Source organism: Emys orbicularis, chromosome 7, assembly GCF_028017835.1.
Source record: "Emys orbicularis isolate rEmyOrb1 chromosome 7, rEmyOrb1.hap1, whole genome shotgun sequence".
Classification (NCBI taxonomy): Eukaryota; Metazoa; Chordata; order Testudines; family Emydidae; genus Emys; species Emys orbicularis.
The window spans coordinates 100,337,619-100,351,839 of record NC_088689.1 but is presented as its reverse complement, the minus strand read 5'-3'; the positions used below and the strand labels follow the sequence as shown (position 1 = coordinate 100,351,839).

The 14,221-nt window shown below is 51.0% G+C and overlaps 1 protein-coding gene across 1 annotated transcript in view; it reads right to left on the bottom strand.

Annotated features, from left to right (window-relative positions):
• Nucleotides 1-13,938, bottom strand: part of MARK2 (microtubule affinity regulating kinase 2) — a 40,668-nt gene extending 26,730 nt beyond the window's left edge. The window contains exon 1 of the mRNA XM_065408335.1: nucleotides 13,864-13,938. Coding sequence (XP_065264407.1) covers nucleotides 13,864-13,902 — 39 coding nt within the window. The 5' untranslated portion in view covers nucleotides 13,903-13,938. The remainder of the gene's footprint in view (nucleotides 1-13,863) is intronic.
• Between the last annotated feature and the right edge of the window lie 283 nt (nucleotides 13,939-14,221).

Genomic DNA, 14,221 nt, shown 5'->3' with positions numbered 1-14,221 from the left:
ATCCCCTAATGAGGGAAGCAGAGTCCCACCACCCACACTGCTTTGTTATTTGAGGAGGGCTCAGTCCTGGGCGAATGGGAGGGATTCTCTGGTCTGTGTTATACAGGAGGTCAGACCAGTTAATCTAACAGGCCCTTCCAGCTTTAAGAGCTCTGCATCGCCGCAAACTCTTTACGATGGGGATCCTGGCACCAGCCCCATACCAGTAATGCACAATGCTGAGTGTGGATTCCTGGGTAATGCTCTACCCAGGAAGGAAAAGCAAACCCAACCCGCAGTGGGCTATCTTCCTTCCTGACGCCAGGGGAGGGGACAGCTTAACCCAGCACATGTAAGACTCACTACAGATCAGTGGCTAAAGATATCAAGTGTGTATCTCGGTGGGATGGATTCTGCCACTACCCTCCTAGACAAATGATCCAGTAATAGCTTCTGCCTCCATTAAGCCTCAGAGCCCCCCTTCCCCCCACCCGGGTATTTCCATTTTGCAGGTTGGGGATCACGAGGGACAAATACATCTGTGCAATACCAGCATGGTGTGTGAAATTTCAGCTCCAGCACCTGTCTCAGAGTTGGTATGAACGTTCTCTCCACTTTACAAAGGGGAACTGAGGCAGAAAAGAGTCAAGTGATTTGCCCAAGGTCGCACAGCAGGATAGTGACTGAGCTAGGAACAGAACCCAGGAGTCTGGACTTCCAGCTCTCCTCCCTCTAACCCAGTCAGCCCCGCTTCCCTCCCAGAGCTGGGTATAGAACCCAGGAGTCCTGACTCCCAGTCCTCCACTCTAATGAGGAGGGCCTGGGTTACATCTCTGGCTCTGACTCCCACCCTGCACAATCTAGACACAGGAATCATTAAATTGCATCCTACGTGTTTCCAGGGAAAATAGAAAAGGCAGAGCTGGGGAGCTGAATGTGAGAAGAGGTTCAAGTCCAGCACTGCTCCCATCCACGCCCCAAGCTAACAGCCACACCTGTTCCCTTACTGCGGGTGTCCAGCCAGGCACTCATGTAACATAAGTGCAAAGGAGGAAGAGATCAGAGGAAGCTGCCAAGAAAGCTAAAGTTAAAGGCCCACCTGTGCCAAAAGTTAACTTAACCCTTTGGAGGTCAGGCAGGTGCAGTGCCTGGCACAGCTGCCCTTGCTCTCTGTAAATCAATTACAGGGCTCCCCTGAGAGATCATTTCCTCTCCACATTCATGGCAATAGGATCTCTACTAGGCAACTCAGGAGGGGTGTGGCAAAGCCTGACACTTCCACAGGCTCTTTCTGACGCAGTCTGGGAGCTACCAGCTCAGACCCAGGCAGCCTGGCTAGCACTTCCCAGAGCAATGAGCATGTTTTGGGGTTACACAATGAAGTGTCTTCCAGTAAAGCCTCCAGAAGCCAAAGGTTTCCCTGACACTGGAATTGCAGCCACACAGTACCAGACTCTCCCCCCCGCCCCTTCACTAGAAACCAGCCTCACGGAGGATTAGGTACATGCACTGCTATGAGTTCAGACATGACCTCCCCACGCCCCAATACGCTCACACAGAGTCAGAAACATGGCTGGGTTATAGCAGCTATGGGGAACTGGATGGAAACTGAAGACACTAGGTTTTCTATTCCTGGCTCTGCCACTGACCTGATGTACTACTCCCAGCTGCTCTGTGCCTCAGTTCCCCCTCCCATCCTTTGTCTATTCTGATAATGAGCTCTCTCGGGCAGGGACTGCCTGGACTGTGTTGAACAGAACATAAGAAAACATAAGAACGGCCATACTGGGTCAGACCAATGGCCTACCTAGCCCAGTATCCTGTCTTCCGACAGTGGCCAATGCCAGATGCTTCAGAGGGAATGAACAGAACAGGGGAATCATCGACTGATCCATCCCCTGTTGTCCACTTCCAGCTTCTGGTAGTTAGAGGCTTAGGAGACCCAGTGTGTGGGGTTGCATCCCCGACCATCTTGGCTAATAGCGATCGATGGACCTGTCCTGCATGAACGTACCTAATTCTTTTTTGAATCCTGTTATTGTTTTGGCCTTCACAACATCCACTGGTAATAGTGTTCCACTGATGGACTATGCATTGTGTGAAGTAGTACTTCCTTTTGTTTGTTTTTAATTTGCTGCCCATTAATTTCATGTGGTGACCCCTGGTTCTTGTGTTATGGGAAGGGGTAAATAACACTTCCTTATTTACTTTCTCCAATCATTCATGATTTTATACACCTCTATCATATTCCCCTCTAGCTGTCTCTTTTCCAAGCTGAACAGTACCAGTCTTTTTAATCTCTCCTCAAATTGAAGCGGTTTCGTCCCCACAATCATTTTTGCCTCTCTCTCTACCTTTTCCAATTCCTATATATCTTTTTTAAGATGGGGCGACCAGAGCTGCACACAGTATTCAAGGTGTGGGCGTACCATGGATTTATATAGCGGCATTCCTTTCCTAATGGTTCTTAACATTCTGTTAGCTTTTTTGATTGCTGCTGCACATTGAGCAGATATTTTCAGAGAACTATTCACAATGACTCCAAGATCTCTTTCTTGAGTGGTAACAGCTAATTTAGACCCCATCATTTTGTATGTATAGTTGGGATTATGTTTTCCAGTGTGGTATTATTTTGTATTTATCAACATTGAATTTCATCTGCCATTTTGTTGCCCAGTCAGTTTCCTGAGATCTCTTTGTAACTCTTTGCAGTCTGCTTTAGACTTAACTATCTTGAGTAATTTTGTATCATCTGCAAATTTTGCCACCTCACCGTTTACCCCTTTTTCCAGATCATTTATGAAAATGTTGAACAAGACTTGTCCCAGTACAGATCCCTGGGGGACACGGCTATTTATCTCTCTCCATTGTGAAAATTGACCATTTATTCCTACCCTTCGTTTCCTGTCTTTTAACCAATTACTGATCCAGGAGAGGACCTTCCCTCTGATCCCATGACTGTTTACTTTGCTTAAGAGTTTTGGTGACAGACCTTGTCAAAGGCTTTCTGAAAGTCCAAGTACACTATATCCACTGGATCACCCATGTCCACATGCTTGTTGATCCCAAGAATTCTAATAGATTGGTGAGGCATGATTTTCCTTTACAAAAGCCATGTTGACTCTGTTGTATTTGTGCAGGCGCTGAGGCATTGCTGTAATGCAAATTCTGGGGGCCATTGTGATTCAGGATTGCTGGCCTGAGGTGGAGGAGTTTCAGGCCACATTTTGAGGAAGTCTGAAGTAAGGCTGTGAATCCAGTCACCATGATTTTGAAGGGTCAGTTCAGTAGAGGCGGTTTCTATCTAGGGATGTCCCAGTGTTTAGAGCTCTAGCCAGCAAAGCACTCCTTGTGTGGACCCAGCTTATACCAACAGAGTTGCACTTTCATCAGTCTATCTAGCTTATTCCAGTCCCCCTCCCACCCGTGAAACAACAGTTCTGGTTAAGCCCTATTTGCCAGCACAGCTCTGTGGCTGTGGCTTGCACCTCTTCACACCCCTGACCAACAGAGCTGTGCCAGCAGCAACCCCTAGTGTAGTTCTGGCCTCAGGAGACCCAGGTTCAAGTTCCTGCTCTGCCACAGACTCCCAGTATGACCCTGGGCAAGTCACTTAGAAGCACCTGAAGTCCTGTTTTCAAAGTGGCCCCTAAGTGCCTGAGTCCAAGGCCTATTCTACACACAGGTTTTGTGCTGATATAACAGTGTCAGTTGGGGTGCGTGTGATTACCAATTCTACCAGTACAAGCCCTGGTGTGGATGCAGTTATATTGATATAAAGGTGCCTTTATACCAGTGTAGCTTATTTCTCTTCCTGGATGGAAACAGCTGCACTGGTATAAAGCACCTTTATAGTGCTATAACTGTCTCTATGTAATGTATTTATATGGCCTCCATCACCGCAGTACCAGGTGCCTCACAATCTAATGCATTTCCCTCCCAACCCTCCTGTGAGGCAGGGCAGTGCTGTTATCTCCACTGTACAGATGGGGAACTGAGGCACAGAGAGATGTAGCAACCTGCCCAAAGGTCACCCAGGAAGCCTGTGGCAGAGCAGGGAACTGAACCCAGGTCTCAAGTCCTAGGCCAGTGCCCTATCCACTGGACCATCCTGCCTCCCGATGTGCAAAGCAGTCACAAAGGGAACCACACTGGCGATCTTCTGATCCACCATACTCACCAGGCCTCGTGATTCCATCACCTCCACCAGCAGGGCTGGTCAGCTCTAATGAGAGCGGGGTAGTTAAACCATTTCAAATTGTGTATAGAAAAGGCCTTAGGTGCTTGTGAATATTTTTACCCAAAGTCCCATTTTCAAAAGTGACTGGCGCAGGTAGGAGCCTAACACTGTGTCTACTCTGCGCCACAGTGCGAGCTACAGCGCAGAACACACCAGAGCGTCTCTCAGTAACTGCCCTGCGTGGATGCAGGTGGTGCGAATTAAAAGGTATCCTGTTCGTGTTAACGTTGTCCTCTTTCAGATAGGACTACGTTACCGTGAACTAGATACCTTTTCATTCACGCCGGCAGTGTCCACATAGGGCAGTTAGTGTGAGACGCTTGGGTGCGCTCTGCGATTCACACCCTGCGGCACAGTGTAGACAAGCCCTAAATCTCACTGGAAGTCAATGAGATTTAGGAGCCAGTGTTCCTGAGACCATTTTGAAAAGGGACGTAAGCACTTTTGAACACTACCTATGGGCTTTGTGCCCTAATTGCCCATCTGTAAAATGGGAGAAGAGCACTGGCCTGCCCAGCAAAGGTATTGGGAGGCACTTGGATCCTATGGTGATGGGGTCCAGGTAAGTGCCTTAAACAGACAGATCTATGTTGTTATAAGCTCCTGTCTTAGGGGAACCTGCTGGCAACTGCATATTCCCATCGGCATGGCTTGATCTTGCATCCTAGTTGGGACAGGCAAGGGTGTTGTTTGTATTTCAGTAGGACCTACAGACATCAAGGAATTGGCTCTTCTAGCGGCCACTGGGATTTTGGGAAGGGGAGGGCGGCACTGCAGTGTTTGAATTGTCAGACTGGCATCTGCTGTAGAAAGGGCAATGGTAGGAGAAGCCTTTGCCTGGAGCAGCACAGAGAAGCCTGGCAGGGAAGGGAGGGGTATGTGGGGAATACACTGGAGCCGATGCTGCCACGATACGCTTTAATTGTGCTGCCTGTAGGATTGCTAGCCATGAGCCCAGTGCAAAACCTTCCCGGAATCCCCTCAATCAGCAGGGTTAAGGGTATTCCTCCAGCTGGTCCATCTGGAATAGCTCGGCTCCTCAACCCCACGGAGCAGATCGCGAACAAGCGCTACTGCTAGCGGCAATCCCCAGCCAGCCCCAAGATCAGGCTCCTGCAAGAGACACAGAACTCATCTAACCCAGGAAACAGCTGCTGTTTAATTAGCCAGGCAAAGGTTTGCAAACAGACAGAACAGGGCCCATCAGCTGCAGAGTTCCCTCCAACCTTCCCTCACCTGAGGTGCAGATGGAGGCTGCTCCAGACACCCCCGTGGCAGGGAACAGATCCTGCTCTGGGGGGAAGAGCACAGCTTGTTGAGAAGCTTGGAAGAAACACTGCAAGCCCAAAGGGTTTGGCAATACGATCTGAAGTCCTCAGCACTAACAAGCGGGCCAGAGGGCCCACCCACAGAGCCGCCTCACTGGGCGGGGGGGGGGGGGGGAGGGTGGGCGGGAGACGGACGGACGACAGCCAGCAGGAGTAACCTCTACACACTCTCTCAATTGTTATTGGTATTGCAGGCATGCCTAGGAGCCCCAGTCACGGACAGGATCCCACTGTGCTATGTGTGTACGGAGACAGAACAAAGACACAGTCCCTGCCCCACACAGCTTTCAGACTCAGTATAAGAAGGGGCAATTACTTTAATTTCATCATTGAGGCCTGTATCTCTGTAGTATGTGAGTGCCTCACAATCATTTATGGACTCACTCCTCTGGTGGGATAGGGAAGGGTTACCCCCATTTTACCTGTGGGGGGAAACTGAGGCAACAACGCACCTTAGCTCTTTGGTGCAGGGTTTGTACAGCACCTAGCACAAGGGGGGTCGTGCTGGTCTGTGACAGGAGCTCCTTGGCCACTACGGTAATACAAAGAAATACAGGGAGTCTGTGGCTGAACCAAGAATGGAACCCAGCTGTCCTGAGCTCCAGCCCAGCCCCCTGCCCACTAGACTACTGTTCCTACCCCAGACTGGGGAGGAGGGGAGTGAGATTCTTCTCAAGTCCAGAAGAATCAACTGAAGTGAAGTTCGCTTTGGGTACAGAGTTGCTACTGGACTTAAAAAAATAATCACATTAGGCCTCCTCCAAACAGTACCCAAGGGCAATCAGGCTTGTTTCAGCTCTGCATCTACTGTGGACGTTTTCCTCAGCAGCCACTCCCCGAACAAATAACTAGCCAGCAACACCAAGCTCAGGGCAGCAGGGTCAGACTAGGATACAAGCCCCCAAAACGCCTCTTTGGCCACACAACACTTCCCACTAACGATCTAGCGCTCAAAGGTCTTGGAGAGAGCAGAAATGCAGCTGTTTGTCTACAAGGGCACCCAAATCAGGGGAGGTAAGATACAGATGGAAATGAAAGTCCCCTTTGCCCCTAGGGGTTTGGAAGCCAGGTACTGCTCCGTGCCCCCATTCGACCCAGGGATGCCGGCTCCACAGTGTGAAAACATAGTCTGAGAACATTTGTTTAGACAGCACACACACCCTTCCCGCTGGGTTCCTGCACTGCTCGGGTCTGGCTCTTCAAGGACGTTGTGGGCCTTGGCTCTCCAGGCTCCGCCTTGGCAGGTGAGCCACTATGCTAACGGCACCAAGGAGCTGCTGCATTGCTCATCTATAATTCATGCCCTGACAGGGAAGGAGGGAGGGGGAATGCCAAGCAGAGGGAAAGCCAGAGAGAACCTTAACCCCTCTGTGCCAGGCGTGGATGTGCGGCATGGACAGCGGGTGCACAACCATCACCTGCACAGGCTGCTGGGTCTAAAGCTTGGCCAGGCCAGTTATTTGGGTGGACGACTGCAGGGGGTTGTGGGTGACTTTCCCCCATCTCAGGACTCGGCACGAGGCATCAGCACAGCATTCGGGGACAAAGCCCTGCCTGAGACGCTGTCTTCCCAAAGAGGCCTAAGATTGTGAGCAGATCAGGCTGCCAATCGTGGAAGATCGCATGCCACTTTCTATGAGGATAGGGGTGTTGATTCAACCCGAACCCAGCTCGACCTCCTGAACTCCCCTGCAGTTTGCTGGGAACAGTGTCCCTCTTCCCCATCATGAAGCGGTTGTACAGCACTGCTGGGAACCGTTACAACAGCTGCTACATTACACCTCAGAGGTTGGCACAGAGTTAAAGCGGACTGAGGAATGACGAGGAGCGTCCAGAATTTAAAATACAATGAAAGCGTCCCTACTACCTCACGGGCTCTTCCCTGCTAGCCTCAGCCACCCTTCATTGTCCTTATTAGTTCTCCTCTAGCACAGACAAACACCCCTCATCTTGACATGACATCTGCTACCATGGATCATTTTGCTTATATGCTGCATCCCTTTCCCCCAACTCTTTGGCTTGTCCTCAGGCCGCATGCTCTTCGGGACAGAAACCATCGTGGCTGTCTGTACAATGCCTAGCACAATGGGGCTACGCCAAGCATGGGGAAAAGACTGCCTGCCAATCTGAAAAATCAAGGAAGAGACAGTCTCCTCTCTTCCTACAGATTCAGAGATTTTCAGGCCTTAATGCACCACTGTGATCATCCAGTCTGACCTCCTGCATAGCTTAGGGCAGAGATGTTCACCCGACAGTTCCTGGATGGAGCCCGTATCCTCTTGCTTAGCTGAGCATGCCTGGGTGTGATGCATAGGGGAGTGGCCTTTGGATATATTTGTAAGACATGTTCCAACTCCAGTCTATGAGCACTCAGATACAGACAGTTCCCCAAAGCCAGTGAGTTCAGATACTCAGGCACCAAAGGGAAATGAAGCCAAGGAGATGTCAGCCAGGATCAGACCCAGGCCTGGTACCGGGCTCTGTTGGACGCTTCAGCCAATGGCGCAAGAAGACCTGGCCCCTGGAAAAGTCCACAATGGTTAGAGATTAGTTTAAGGCCTGAAGCACGAGAAGGTTCATCTCTGTTCCAAAACCTTTCTCTTTTCAGCATTTGCTACTGTAACCCAGGATATTCCTATTCTCCAGGACAAATGGGAATCGTGGCAGAAGCAAGAGCCACATCTTTTCCATCTCCAAATCCAACAGAAGAATCTGTCTTCCTCCACTCTGTGCAGATTCCAGCTTCCCAAGGTCAGGCCAGCCGCAGGAGTCCTTGGCATCAGAGCCCCGTGTGACAAACTAACAGCAAAGCATGCCACGAACCCACGCCTCGCAGAGGTGACTCCGCAGAGGCAGCTTGTTCTAGCTATTCCATGAAGCTAGCATTTTAGGAAAAACAGAGGTACTGTGCTCCTTGCTTGCCTACCCTCTGCTCTGCAAGGGCGTTCTCTAAGCCTCCATGTGTTCATCACAGCCTTTAGCGTGGGAAGCTAATGGGAAGGAGAGACCAGTTTAATATGAGGTGCAGCAAAAATAATCCACCCAGCAGGCCCCTAGGTCTGAGCAGGAGGTTTGATCTGTTGGCATTACATGTTCAAGCGCAAAACAGCTCTGTGTTTAAACTGGGGCCTGTGACAAGCAAGAGTCTCCTGCCTGCTGCAGCCTTGAGAACTATACCCCAACCACGGCAAGAGTCCCCTGTCTAACCTTCCCCTCTGGCATGTGGGACCATTTCCTGCGCTGGGACAGATTGTAACAAGGAGAGAACCACCTCACTCCTGCCTCCAAACCCAGGCTATGTGCTCCCAATTCTGGGCAGTAGCTGAATTCATGTTCTCTTTGCTGGGATGTCCGTGCCCCACAAGTCTCCTCCTATCTGACACGACTCCAGAGCCGACGTGTTTCATGGCTGGAGTAACGTTGCCTGGGTAAGGAGCCATGCTGGGTTTGGAGTTGTTCGAGTGCTGTTACTGATCCCCGGATCAGCCCCTGTCTGCAAACAGTCTAAATCTAAGCTGCTCTTCTGGGAGCTTGCTGGGAAGCTGTTTGCCAAGAACAGCTTAACATTCTGGCTATGACTCCCCCTGGCCCCCAGGTCTCTCTGCAGGAGGCCAGCACCATTTACTTCTTCAAACAGGCTCACAGCAGCGCTCCGTCCCTGAGTCTCCATTTTACCTTCCAGCTGACCCTGTGCTGCACTCTAAGAAACACACCAAGCTCCTGATGTAACTCCAGACACATCTAATTAAACTACTGGCTGTGGAAAAGCTCCCATTTCAGCAAGCTTATGTTTTACAGTGAAATGAGTGCTGGTCTATTTGATTTCCTTGTAGGTAGGAGGAAGTCCTGGCCCCTCTGCCCTGATTCTAAAAGGGCCTATTCTACCCCCTCTACAGAGGGGTCAGCAGCAGGGCCAGTTCTCCTGGGCCCTCTGGGACATGGAATCCCCTCCCATAAGGATCAAGGGCCTGGTTCATTTTCCATGGGGCAAACAGTCACCAAACAGTAACCTGTTGCAGCTGCTGAGGAGGGCTTGAACTATCAACAGCTTTGCTGCTTTCATAGCTCCATGAGGAAGAAGTTGTGGGAGGCAGTGTGACCTAATGGATAGAGCACTGGACTGGGACTCAGGAGGACTATTCCTGGCTTAGCCGCTGGCCGATTCTGGGGCAAGTCACTGCCCCTTCCTATCCCTCAGTTTCCCCATCTGTCAGTAATGACCCTGATGTCCTTTGTAAAGTGCTTTGAGATCTTCTGATAAAAAGCACTATAGAAGAGCTAGGGATGATTATTTTTAAAGATCTCAGAGGAGCTGCCCATCTCTTCGAGATCCCCTTCCCACTTCATAGGGATCTATGTAGATTCCGTTAGCCAACCAGGCTGCCTGTAGCAGCCTCCTGTGAGAGGTTCACTGGGGTCATCTAGCTAGAGGATGCTCCTCAGGAAAGTCCTCACACTCTGTCACGATCCCCTGAAATGTCACATGCCAAGGAGCAGCCAAGATCCTGCAGGATGTATGTGCGAATATTTGCAGAGCATGTTAGAAACATCCCAAGTTCAGCTATGGAAACAATCAGAAGGGAGAGGAAACAGGAGTCATCATAACTAAGGATAAAAATTTGGGGAGGGATATTAAACCTCATGCTTCAGGGCTTGAGCTGATCTCTGTTGATCTATTAGAGACCAGGCTGAGCCATATATATGTGGGGAAAGATTATCCCACATCTCCCCGTGGTGGATTTCTTACACCTTCCTCTGAAGCAGCTGGTGTTGGCCACTGTTAGACAGGATAATGGGCTAGATGGATCTTGGGTCTGATCCAGTCTGGCAATTCAATTTCTGTGCCTTGGTACTCTGGTATTTGCTCTTCTAACAGGTGACCCAATAGACAGCTGCTAGCAATAATATCTTAGATTTCAATAATACCTTTTCACTCCAAGGAGTCCCCCGCAAAAAAAAAAAAAAAAAAAAAGCACACACCACTGAAATACAGCCACCTCCGGGATGGGGAATGGCAGCTGTTTATCACTAAGCAGTTTTGGACAAAAAGATATTGAGTTACAATTAGACATCAGCTAGAGAGGCAGATTAAAATAACCCAAACTGGGTCTTGGCCAGGATACTGGGATTACCACCCAAACTCCTTGCAATACAGATCGCAGATGTTTGTGGTCAGCACCTCAGTTTTAGGCCTTATTTGAAAGGTGGCACCACTAGCAATACAGCCCCTCCAGCACTGGGCTGGATCCTCATTTGATGGGAGACCAGTCCCTATGGAATCGCTAATCCCACTTCCTTCATGGGACACCTCTCAGAAACAGAAGTGAGATACGACAGCCACAAAGGGCCATAAGCTCCATAGTCCGTGTGCCCATAAAGAATTCTCCACAAAAAGTCAGGTTAAAGCTTAGTATTTGGGGGAAGCATGGACAAAGTGCCTTTGGAAGGCAGAGGGGATTCATAGATGCCATAGCTCCATCCACTGTATGTTGTGACCCTTAGTAGTTACCGATCACTAGCTGGCTAAAAAATACTGTCTCATTGTTTCCTTGTACTCCCCCATTGTCCTCTCTGTATCCCCTTGTCGCCTTTCCTCTTCTGCTTAGACTGGAAGCTCTTTGGGGCAAGGACCGTCCCTTTGTTCCATGTTTGTACAGTGCCTAGCACAATGGTACATGACTGGAGCTCCTGGTGCTACTGCAGTACACACAATTATCCAACCTAATCTGCACTGTTGCAGCAATCAGTTTGCAGTGGGATCGCTCGGGGAGCTGAATTAACTCAATTATACAGGATCAAAGATGTCATATAGAGTGGCAGCCAGTAACCAGCCAACCAACTTCCATCTCCTAGAAGCCCACCAGGCAGGCCCCTTTGGAAGTGGTTCAGGGAGCTAGTTTCCACAGCAACAGCTCCTATCTTAGGGAGGCACATGGCATGTCAGCAAGCGCAGGGCAGGGAGAGCACAAAAGGGTGTTTGGAAGGAGGGGAAACTGACCACTGAACCAGTGGCAGAGACACTGCAAAGTGGCTTATCATCAGGGTTGAGATTATGATGCCACCCATATGAGATGAAAGCAGGGGTGGGCAAACTACGGCCCGTGGACTGGATCCGGCCCGCGAGCCGCACCACGCGGCTCGGCCCCACTCCTGCTGGGGCGCAGGGTCAGGGGCCACACCACGTGGCTCGGCTCCTGCTTGGGCGCAGGGTCGGGAGCCGCACCACGCGGCTCCCGGAAGCTGCGGCACGGCCCCACTCTGGCTCCTACGTGCTCCAATGGCCCCCTCCAGCGCTCCAATGAGAGCTACAGGGGCGGTACCTGCAGATGGTGCAGCGTCCAGAGCCGCCTGGCTGCACCTCTGTGTAGGAGCCAGAGAAGGGACATGCCACTGCTTCCGGGAGCCGCTTGAGGTAAGCGCCGCTCGGAGCCTGCACACCCCTGAGCCTCTCCCCACACCCCAACCCTGATCCCCCTCCTGCTCTCCAAACCCCTCGATCCCAGCCTGGAGCACCCTCCTGCACCCCCAACCTCTCATCTCCAGCCCCACCCCAGAGCCTGCACCCCCAGTCGGAATCTGCACCCCTTCCCACAATCTGAACCCCTCGGTCCCAGCCCAGAGAACCCTCCTACACCCCAATCCCCTCATCCCCAGCCCCACCCCAGAGCCCTCACCCCCCTCCAGCACCCCAACCCCAATTTTGTGAGCATTCGTGGCCCACCATACAAATTCTATTCCCCGATGTGGCCCTCGGGCCAAAATGTTTGCCCACTCCTGCTCTAAAGCAAGTTACCAGACATGACACCACATCCACAAAGCAAGAGGATATGCAAGCCTCTGCCCCCAGCATGTAATGGAGAGAAGCAATGAGCTACAGAGAGCAAGGAAGAGTTTCCTCTAAACAGTAACCTCAGATATAGAAAGGTGTGCACCTAACTGGTAAAGCAGGGGGGGGGGATGCAGCCAGGATTCCTGGGTTCTGTTTTCAACTCTGGGAGAAGAGTTGGGTCCAGTGGTTAGAGCTAGGGAGGCTGGGACCCAGGACTAGGACAGCCCATTCCCAGCTTTCCTCAACAACCTGCAGTTCGACTTGCACAAGGACACTTCATCTTCCTATGGCTGAATTTCTACCACCACACCTCCCTCACTGGGGCAGAGGCTGCTTAAGGGACCCTTTTGCCTTTCTATAGTGCTTTCCCCCTAACAATCTCCAAGTATAAGACTGCTACCCTTTCTGAAGGAGATTCTTAGGCTGTGGCTGCCCTATGCTGTGGCTGGGAGCAAGGAAAGCAAACATCCCTTATCTCCATGTAGCTTTCATTCCCCTGCCCTACCCCAGTTTATCGGAGCTATACAGTCAGAGGTGCTTGCTCTCCATTTCGCAGCAAGAAGAGTTTACCATCAGTCTCCGTGAGAGGTGTACATTTTAAAATCAAGGCCTTCAACGGCTCTATGCACTCTTGGAGTCTAACACTAGAGCTGCCAGGAAGTAGCTGCTGATTGGAAATGCATGCTGGGTAACTGTATGCAAATGATAATCCTGAGTTTCCAGGGTTTCTGTGGAGCTTTTATTACCAGAGCAGCATGCCTTGGGCAAGTATCTGCCCCAGGGTGTGGCAGCGTGGAACGCTGGGCACTGAATGGGGAAAGCCATGCTGTTATTCTGGCTGGAGGAGCAGAGCGTGGGAAAGGCCACATGGGCACCCTGATCCACGAGCTCGGATGCTGGTGCCGCTAGGGGATTGGGGCTATCTCCAAGTGCTTGCTAAGATGTTACAGAAGAGCTTGTTTGTTAACAAGCATCATTGTTCCTTGATGCACAGAGACCTGGGGAATACCCTCCCACATAAATTCCCTACCTGGGGTCATTTCCCAAAAGCCAGAGGCTGGAATCCTGGTGCCTGGCACAGTACTGCTCTGGCTTTGGTGAGCCACTACCTGTGACCTGGGGCTGCAGAGGAAGTGCAGCTCCCAACACTCCTGGAAGGCGGGCACACCTAATTAAGTGCTGACTTGGCCAGGGAGGGAGGCAGACAGCTGTATGGCCGCTGAACAAGCTCAAACCTGACTGGGGCGACACACGCGGGGGTGGGTATCGCATGTACAGCCTGTTTCAGAGGAAGGCAATGTACCGACCTACTGCATGGGATATAGATAGAGGACACCCGTGATCCTTCAGCAGGCTTTGTCTCCGAATCCAACAGCTGAACTCTAAGGTGCACAACAAACCCAACCCCCCTACCTCCCCAAACCCAAGACCCAGCTCTTTGATCATATCTCTCCCGTTTATCTCAGGATCACGCCCTGAACACTTACTCCAGCCATGGGCCTTGTGTATGTGCTCCCTCTGCTCATCAAAAGCCGTCTTCTCCCCCTCCCTTCACACAATCTCAGCAACTCTGGCGCAAGCGCCTTCTCTGTAGCGTCTGTAGTCTGGAAGGGCAGACGCTGTATCTCATTGGCTCTCCATTCCGGACCCCAAATGGAAACGTCTCTCCCCCCTCATTTATATCACTTCAGCCAGCCGGTAAGAGAGGGGAAATAACTCCAACTTATTCCGAGTGTGTTTGTGGGAAGAGGCACGCCAGGGAATAAAGCTGTCTCATCTCTCCTCGTTAGCCTCCGCAATCCCTCTTCTGAAGTGGTGAAGGAGGGTAGTAACAAACGGCAGCAG